This window comes from Oncorhynchus mykiss, chromosome 12 (genome assembly GCF_013265735.2).
Source record: "Oncorhynchus mykiss isolate Arlee chromosome 12, USDA_OmykA_1.1, whole genome shotgun sequence".
NCBI classification, from domain to species: Eukaryota; Metazoa; Chordata; class Actinopteri; order Salmoniformes; family Salmonidae; genus Oncorhynchus; species Oncorhynchus mykiss.
The window spans coordinates 78,537,891-78,548,005 of NC_048576.1; the positions used below are offsets into that span (position 1 = coordinate 78,537,891).

Here is a 10,115-nt window from a genome sequence, read left to right on the forward strand (position 1 = left end):
ATATAATGCTCACATTTGTGCTTGTCTCTGCTCCAGTGCACTAATGCTCCTGTGCACTAATGCTCCTGTGCACTAATGCTCCAGTGCACTAATGCTCCTGTGCACTAATGCTCCTGTGCACTAATGCTCATCATCTCCACCCCGACAAGAAAAAGGCCCCAGTAGAGAGCACAGCACTCTGGCCTGGTCGCTCCAACTATTATTGATCGAGTCAATGTGCAAAACACACTGACCCATGCAGTGCTGCGTAGTGCAAAACCCTGTTTCCCTTCTTAGTGTGTGCTTGGACAGAAAACAACAGAAATATTTATATTATTTTATCTACAATAGAACCGTTCATAAAAATCGACAATGGTTCTGTATCTTCTTCAACTGCTTGTAGTTCCATCAGCTAGTATTTTTCATTCGCCCATAAAGCTTCAGAATAAGGACACATTAGGTGCTGATGGCTCCAACATCTTGTGAAGGAGGAGGGAGTACAACCTTAACACAGCTAGAAGAAAGGAATCATATGTAGCAGACGAGACCATCCCCCTCCTTGCTGAGTGCTCCAGATCTGAAAGGGAGTGTCAAGCCTGTGTGTTTGTGTCAGGAAGAAGGTGGTCCAAGAAGCTGGTTGGTTTGAGCTGCAGCAGCAGCAGGGTAGGAGATAGGCGAGATATATAAGAAGGTAACCTCAGCTGGCCAGGTTCCTGAACCTCCATGCTGCTTTAACACGACCTCACTAGCACCTAACCCCTTCCACCCCATCCATTAAACACAGAGGTAAAGGGGAGGTTTTCACTGGTGAGAGGGAGAAGAGTAACCTAATATCATTGGTGGAGGTCTACAATGCTGCATTCTCCAACGTTGTGCTTCTCCATAGAGAACCTACACCCATGACTCGAACAGTATATCCTGAGGGGGGAAGGCCTACATGTCAGGCCCGTGTCTCATCCTCCACAGAATGATTACCCCGGGGCTAGATAGCGGACGTAGAGCTGGTTGCCTGCCACATCCTCGCGGGACAGAAGAATGTGCTTCTCTTCACGTGTGTCACACTCATTAAGTCAGACAGCGGAGCACACAAGGTACTCCTCAGCAGTGGGCCCCTCCCTACTAAACACACCGCTCACAACACACTATCATACACACACTGTCATACACACACACTCTTAGCTGAGACCAGCCAGCTGCAAGAACATCCATGGCTTTGACCCTGAATGAAGCATGGAGAGGAAAGGGAGGGATCTCTAAACAACAGGACACAGAGATAGATACTGAATGTATCTGTAGAAAAAAAGAGGGGGGATTTTCCAAAGGCTGATATAATGTCTTTGGCACTTTGTATATACAGTAGACAGAGTAAGAAAGGGGGCGAGAAGTCAGAGCTGTGGGGAGGACAAACTCTCAGAGTAGATTCTCAGCCTGAGATGAGCCTGGCGATTCCTTCATGAACCTGGGCCTGTACTGGCCCGTACTCCACCATCTCCCCGTCCACAGTGATCGCTCCCTCGGGGGACAGAGGCTCCAGGCGAAAGGCCTTCACCCTCTCATACACAAGGTGTGGGCAGCCAATAGCCAGGTGCCCCCCCTTCTCCATGGTCATGAAGAGTGTGAGCAGGGCTAGTCTGGAGATGCCTGCACGCACATACAACAGGTGGATGAAGCCGTCGTCTGCTGCGGCCCCAGGGGCGGCAAACAGGTCCTCAGCCAAGTGGGACTGGAACATGGCCAATACCAGTACAAAGTCTTCCTCATTCACTACTGTCCAATGATCAGGCACCGGCTGCTCCAGGTCTGCTAGGAGCGAGTCAGGAGGCCCCTTCTGGTTGACTGGTTGGGGCTCGGTCCTCATGGTTGTGATGGCAATGTTGGAGGAGTTGTGGGCGGTGTTGTGGTTGGAGTTTGTGCTGTGATTGGAGTTTGTGATGTGGTTGTGGCGAGAGTTCTGATTGGGGGAGCTGTTGGGCCCACAGGGTAGAGAGGAGCAGAGGGAGGAGTTCTGGGGTGTGAAGGGAGGAGCAGGCAGGTATGCCAGCCTACCCTGATATACCTTGAGGGAGGCCAGGCGCATCAGCGTACCAACCAGGAATCGCATGGGGCCAACGAGGCGGTACTTCTCGCTCTCAATGTCGACGTCGGCCACGAAGCCCCAGGCCAGGGAGAGGAAGGAGAAGATGCGCTGGCTGGAGGCCAGGTGGACAGAGACCAGGTCCAGCTGAGTCACCAGGCCTTTACACAGCAGGAAGCCACAGCTCAGCAGCAGCTCCTTACCCCAGACCGGGGGAGACCTGAAGGGAGTAGCAGTCAGCTCACAGTAGACTGAGGCAGTTAGGTATCAGTCTGTGGTTCAATTGAGCCGGAGCTACTCCTTCACTTAAAAGTAATGATCCTAATCCTAACACTAGAATGGTAATACATTGTACTTACAGCAGTAACCCTAACCCTCGCCATAACCCTAACCCTAGGTTCATGTCCACACGCCGGTTAAACCCTAATCCCATTGTTTTAAAGTAACTGTCTAGTGAAAATCTCACATTTAATTTAATTCATATTCATACCCAAATAATGTTGTTGACTCGTCCTATACTCGTTTCAGTGGCCAAAGTATAACTGGGAGAAAAACTTAAACTGACCATTTCAAAAATGCTTGCCATCTCCTCATAGAGTATGATGTCATACTCCTGAGGAGGATGAGCTGGCCAATCAGCAGTCTAGAGGAGGATGAGCTGGCCAATCAGCAGTTTACTCACATTCATATTTTTAATGACCGTACACTGTACACCCATTTATTCCGTTGTTGGGGTATGCCCACACCATTCCGTTGTTGGGGTATGCCCACACCATTCCGTTGTTGGGGTATGCCCACACCATTCCGTTGTTGGGGTATGCCCACACCATTCCAACACAGAACAGCTGCTTTTTAACATTCTTAATTACAATTATTTTGGAAGGAACACTATTTAACTCAGATAGTAATTAATTATAGGTCATATTTCATAGAGATCTGGAAACACTGGACAGTTACAGTACTTTAAACATAACCATCTGCACTGTCTGACAGTAAGATAATGGGGTTAGGGTTGAACTGGGGTGTGGACATGAAGCTAGGGTAAGGGTTGTGGCTAGGGTAAGGGTTGTGGCTAGGATAATGGTTGTGGCTAGGGTTAGCTTGGTTTGAGTTGAACAGGGGTGTTAGGGTTAGGGTTGTTCATAGGCTGCAAAGCTTTATTCAACTGTGATAGATATCTGATGTTATACAACTCGCTGTGTATTTTGTTGTTGTTTTTCTGTTGATGTTGTACATGTAGGGGGCTCATATTTCACAAACAGCAGTAATAAAGGCGGTCCAGACACTACCTCAGTAGTAGTCCACTGAATTTCCAGTTGCTCTAGAACCCATTACATCACTCCATTAAAAGTAGCTATCAACTACCCTCAAATAATGACTCTTCTTGGACTTTATGAAGTGTGAAGCTGAAGCAGACACTATCTCTCTCCCTTGTCTCTGGAGAAATGTGCCTACTCTGCCCAGTCAGCTAATGTGATAATTACATCCATAGAAAAGGGATAAATCACCTTCTTTGTCGCATTCCATTCTACTGTACTCTATGCATTTAAATGTCTCATTAGTGGACTTACTTAGTGTAGTGGTGAACAGAGGCTGCCAGGGCGTTGCCCGAGCCCCCCGGTAAGATGCCCAGTGGGGTCTGGATGGCCTCCTCCCAGTCCTCTCTCTCCAGAAGACCATTCAACACCTGACCGGACAGGCAAACACACACAAACAGCATCAGGCCACGACCCTCCAACTGAGAGTTGTACCCCACAAACCCCACTGCTTTTTCAGTCTTAGGGAAACTTTAGACAAGTTAGCTATGCTGGAAACGTGTTCATGCAGTGTCTATACTTGGCGCACCTCGAACAGCAGCCCGTCCCCTGACAGGATGACCAGAGCGTCCCACTGTGACAGATCAGTCTCTCTCACCAGGTCCCTCGCATGGTTCTGGTGCTCTATGGGGGACAGAGAGAAACGCCATGAGAGAGAGGGACAGGGAGGAAAGAGAGAAGGAATAAGGTCCGAGAGATGGCATCCCTTCACCAGAAGCCCCCAGGGAGGGATCAGTGGGATGGGAGAGAAAAGGGATTCAATTTCCCTCTATCAGTCCATACATATCACATTAGACCGTGCAGTAAGCACACTGTCTAGCACCATTCTGCCAGCTGAGACTTGTGTTCTGCAGCAAATATCAGCTCTGCTAAAGGCAGTACTGTGTTTGTTTGTTTTTGCAATTGTGTGTGTCTATGCCTGTGTCTCTATGGGTTTTGTTGAGGCATTGTCATCACAAGGGCATTACTTTTCTGCTTGAGTTACCGTATGTGTTGAGGTTTGAAAAATGACCAGACACTCCATTACTACATCCACCCCCCCTCCTCCTCCTCCTCTTCTCCTCCTCTCCTAGCATAACATGTACCTGTCCCCTAGCCCTCCCTCACCCACTGAGTTTCCTTTAAGTCCATGCTGTTTGGTATGTATGAGGAGACTGAGAGCGGAGTGATGTGGTCCTGTGCTGTCAGGCAGAGGGAGGCTGCTGCGGCTGACTCAGCACTCTATGCTGCTGGCTGGAGGCTGAGGCTGCACTTCCCAGCCCTCTCCTTATTCACGGGGTCACTGCCACACACAAACACACATAGACAGGGGCTACCTCACTATCTCTTGACTTTCTGGATTTTATGTAATCCTCTCTTCTGATGAGCTATAGCTTGGTAGCTACTCTCTGTTAATGTGATATGAACCAAGGTCCCTTTTTGGTTAGGATGATACATATCACATTAGATGCCCAATATAACGTTTTTCTGCTCTCAGTTTCTGAATACATACCTACTTGAACATTGAACTGTTTTCCACATGAGCTCCCTCAGTTTCTGAGGGAGACAAACATGCAGGTGCACACAAGCACATGAACACACACCACAGAAAACCCCAGATTTACTCGCTCGCTGAAAGACGATCCTCTCAGTGTGCCTTAGTCCTCTGGCATAGACTAGTAGATGACATGATAGTTCTGCAGGGCTCCATTCTCTAAGTGGAGGCAGGCAGGGCAGCGAGGTGGCGCTGGTTAATCCACTCAGACAGGCTAGCTACAGTACCCAGGCAGTGGAGGGGAGTGCCGTGCTATTCTCCCAGTCCCAGCTCCCAGCAGTCCCAGGTCGGCATCGTCACGCCGACCATCGGTAATTAGACTGTCTTTTTTCATCACCACCCAGATGCTAACCTGGGGCCTGGGTCCCCTGGGACTGAACTCACACTCTTTCTCCTCTCTCTCTGTTCTCTCCTTTTTCAGTTGTTTCAAAGATTAAGAAGGCATTGAACAACTCATAGGTGTCTTGGTGATGGTTTGTAACGCTGGCAGAGATAGCTTATTGTCAGCTATACTGGGTGATGGTGAAGTATAGGTGGTGGTGTTAATGTGTAGCTGAAGTGATTTTTAAAAGTCTTTCTGGCTCCTTGGATTGTTCCTGCTGCTCAAAGATACCTGACTTTTATTCAGTGAAAGGTTATGCAGAGTTCAGTGACTTTGAACTCATTGCTACTGTTAGTGAAAAGCAGTTGAGAGTATATAATACTGGGAGCAGGGGATCCGACAAGGCAGTGCAGAGTCAAACACTGTGTGTGTGTGTGTGTGTGTGTGTGTGTGTGTGTGTGTGTGTGTGTGTGTGTGTGCGTGCGTGCTCGTGCATGCGTGCTCGCGTGCGTGCGTGTGTGTGTGCGTGCGTGTGTGTGTGTGTGTGCGCAATCAGGACAGTGAGATAATAGGGCTCAAGCAGGTAGGTGTGTAAGGGACTGAGTGTTGACCAGTGTGTGTAGGGGACTGAGTGTTGACCAGTGTGTGTAGTGGACTGACCAGTGATGACCAGTGTGTGTAGTGGACTGACCAGTGATGACCAGTGTGTGTAGTGGACTGACCAGAGATGACCAGTGTGTAGGGGACTGACCAGTGATGACCAGTGTGTGTAGGGGACTGACCAGTGATGACCAGTGTGTGTAGGGGACTGACCAGTGATGACCAATGTGTAGGGCACTGACCAGTGATGACCAATGTGTAGGGACTGACCAGTGATGACCAATGTGTAAGGGACTGAAGCCTCGGTGAGCATGGGCTCGATTTGCCCGGAGAAAAGCTGGAGAGCCTGGCCCCGCCCACTCTGGGGGTTCACCAGAACCATGACCCTGCAGGGCCGCCGTACCTCATAGTACTTCACATCTGAGAGAGAGAGAGAGAGAGAGAGAGAGAGAGAGAGAGAGAGAGAGAGAGAGAGAGAGAGAATAGAAAAAGAGAGCAATGGAGTGAAAGATGTAGATAAACAGAAGAGGGAAAAATGAATAGTTTGTGAGTTGGTATTCTCAAGTTGTCATGGGAATAATTGCTCCACTTAATTTTCTAGTATCAAGGAAACATCAATCATGCAACTCTCCATTGTCTTCCAAAATGTTTTTCTGACATGTCAAAGAGGTTATGAAAGGAGTCTCTACCCTCTCGATCCCTTGGCAGAAAACCATTGTTCAAAAAGATAGCATTAAACAGTGATACCAAGCGAAGTGACACCATTCACTCACAGATGGTGCTTAACGTTATTGTTTTTGTGATCCACTTATTTTTCCCCAGAAATTTAAGTCTAACAAAACACATGCCACCTCAACTCATTCGCCTAATGTTATAGTTGAAGATATGCTCCGGAACTTTTAAACCTCCCGCTTTGGGCTGGATGTGTCAATCTGCAGTTTTACCTAAATTAGCCACAAATCCCTAGTTTTAAAGCGACAGTTTTTCTGTGCTGCGCCATTTTCCCTACATTTTCCCACACGTGAGCCAGACACCTAGCAATTTGAGTTTCAGCCAATGAGCTTCAGCCCACTGCAATATGAGTGAAAGCTAGCAAGATGCACACAGAGCAGAGCGAGAGAGAAAGCAATGACATGGTGCACATATCTGCACATATGTGAGGTAGTACACCATTTTCGGGGACCACTTTTGGCTCATGAGTGCTACTTTCAGAACTACTGGCTAAAAAGTATACACAAGTACCGGATAATTTCTTTAAGTAATGCTACTCTGTTATGATCTGTGTGGTTATCTTTAGAATTATTACCAGACACCAACGGAATAATTAAAAGTTGGCAGAACTTGTTCAGATGTTGCAGAGTGCCATGAGAGATAATTTCAGAGACAGTTGTTTTTAACTCAGGATGAACTCCTAGCCTCTGATACTGTAGTTACTGTAGATGCCCTTGTCTTTCTGCACACTGTCTTCTAAATCATAAGAGAGATTTAGGGCTGTCCCCGACAAAAACAAATCTTAGTCGAGAGTCGTCTGTTCTTTCGACCAATAGATTGTTCCAAATTTAAAAACATGTATTTTTCCATTTATAGACACACCCTATGTTTGAATAAAAACAACTATATGCAGGCTACTTAGCTTGTCTGATGCTTTAAGCACTGCGATTAAAAATGAAGACACACAAATTACTGAAGAGGAAGCCAGAGATTAATAAGCCTAACCTGTTCCTGACCCTCCTCTTCTCGCTGCTGCTGGGCTTCGCAGATTCTGCCATTATGCTCCTGAAGTTGCCAGTAATAGAATACACCAGCGGTTGGCAGCCTTTTCCATTTGGAGTGCCAAGTTATCATACCATTTCTCCTGATCTGCGTGCCAGTTATGATTTTCATATGCACATATTCGTGGAAAAGTTTCATTTAATTTATATTAAAGTCCTCGTGTCTCAAAATCAATGTCATGTGGTTAATCACAATTCTATCTAAATGAAAATTAATCAAATAAAAAAATTACTTCTATTGCCATTGCCAATATGTAAAAATATCCTGGGCTCTAAGAGTTTCCCAAACAGACACAGCTGTAGGCTATTTGCGCAAGGGATAAGAAGTAATCAGGCAGGCCTATTTTATGACGTTTCAACTGGATCAGAGCATGAGATTTTTTCACCCTTTCATGCTGAGTGGTTATCAAAAGGGAGCGAATTTCTCAATTAGGCTACGTTAAGGAACTATTGTGATTCTCAATGGATGTAAAAACAGAGTGTTTATTTGCTGTTTGAGGCGAAGGAAAGATGACTTTGAGAAGCTCCACAGTGATTGTGAGTTAAGACAATCAGAAATAGTATCAGATCCCCAAATGGGCACATTTATAGGTCTACATTTGTGTGCAGGCCAGGTAGCCTAGGCCTACTTCTATGTGTAATCAGGTGCATGTCCTTACTCAAGATTGACAGGAGCGCTTCAAACAAAAGACAGTGAATAAATTGACAACTCGGAAATGGAATGAAATAAACCAAAACTTAGGATGTGCATTCTGCCAACAACGTTTCCACTCCTACAATGACAACGGTAAGACTGTAATAATAATATAGTTTTTAGCACCTGGTATTCCCACGCGATCTCCCGTCCCAGTACTAACTAGGCCCGACAGTCACAAGCATATTTTTTTTACCCCGTTTTCTCCCCAAATTAGGTCCCTTGGCTCCTCAATTGGCTCGGGAGAGGCGAAGGTCCTCCGAAACATGACCCGCCTGGCCGCCTACTTCTTATCACACTGCTCACTTAACCCGGATGTCAGCCGCACCAATGTGTCAGAGGAAACCCCATTCAACTGATGACCGGAGTCAGCTTGCAGGCGCCCGGCCCTGTCACAAGGAGTTGCTAGAGCACAATGAGCCAAGGGAACCCGCACTAGTGAAACCTTCCCATACCCCGGATGGCCAATTGTGAGCAGTCCTATGGGGCCCCGGTCACGGCCGGTTGTGACACAGCCTGGGATCGAACCCCGGGCTGTAGTGATGTCTCAGTACTGCGGTGCAGTGCTTTTTGACCGCTGTGCCACCCAGGACCTGTAATTATGATAAGATATTGAATCTATTAACATAAATTACCATAAACAAACAAACATTCCAAATTAGAAATTATGGTAATTAATACTGTGGTCTGCCATCCCTGAGGCCTCAAAATGGATTAGTCCACATAATTTATTTTAAATGTATTTTCCACTGCTCGACTAAAAAAATCTTGGTCAAGCAACAGCCTATCGACCAATCGACTAATTGGGGTCATCCTTACAGAGATTACACTTGTTTGTGGTTATGAGTAGTACTTCAGACTCAAATGAACCCTGTCAGACATTATCAATACCGGATCAAGGTTGGCAGTTGAGCATTATCCTCTGAACCCTGCATGTGCCACATGCGGAAGCAACTTCTCACCAGTGAGTGTGAGTCCGGTTCTGCTGGGCATTGGGACCGGTCCCATGGGCCTAATTGGACCCCTGGGAGCAGTGAAACAGCCATCGCGCTGCTCTGTGAATTCCATCCTGTAGCCTCATGCCAACAGGACTGGCACCAGTACACCCTTACCCTGCTGTGCCACTGTCCCTCCACACAAGGCCCCTCTGTCTTGTTCATGCCCAGTGCCGTCTGAGCGGAAATGGCCTCCCCTGTCCCTGCCCAGAAATCCAATTACCAGCCGGCTGACCTGGAGTGGCACCTCCTACTCATTTGGCTCCTGTGCAGGGACAGCAGAGGTACCAAAATATCTCAAAGTGAAGTGTGAAACCATCAGAAAGAGCAGTATTAAGACAGTATCAAAACACAGTCTTGCTAACTCTTCCCCATTCATACAAAGGGTTGCCATTGTATTTTTTTCTTCACACTACACAATGTGGCTTTTATACACAAAAGGCTCTGACTACATGTCTTTCAGACACACTGGTGGATGCTGCCTTTTGGTACATAACTTTTAGGGTCCGTTTTTCCACTCAAGTGAGGTCAAATGAGCTCTATAAAATGCTCTCAATACAATGAGCCAAATAAAGGCTTCGATAAAACAGTTCAGGGATGACAGAACAATCGCTGCCTCCTCAGGGGTCAAAGCCAATGCTGTAGTCCTTGTGCCTCAAATACAGAGGCGGTTTAACATCCTCCCCTGACAGCTTGTGAGTAGGAATTCAGTACCGCCTTTACCACCACAGAACATGAGATATTTCCATGTAAGCAATATCATGCTCTGCTGTATTCTGCTGTGTTTCCTGTCTCCTGACTCCTTCAGTCTCCTTTAGCAGTACATTAA

At 46.9% G+C, this 10,115-nt stretch overlaps 1 protein-coding gene across 1 annotated transcript; it reads right to left on the reverse strand.

The window, feature by feature from the left end:
- Window positions 1-1,402: 1,402 nt before the first annotated feature.
- On the reverse strand, window positions 1,403-6,207 carry LOC110538514 (sphingosine kinase 2). Its single transcript, XM_036939532.1, has 4 exons — window positions 6,039-6,207; window positions 3,890-3,993; window positions 3,625-3,740; window positions 1,403-2,273 (listed from the first exon to the last, which is right to left on the reverse strand). The coding sequence occupies exons 1-4, from the start codon at window positions 6,205-6,207 to the stop codon at window positions 1,403-1,405; spliced, it is 1,260 nt and encodes a 419-aa protein (XP_036795427.1).
- Between the last annotated feature and the right edge of the window lie 3,908 nt (window positions 6,208-10,115).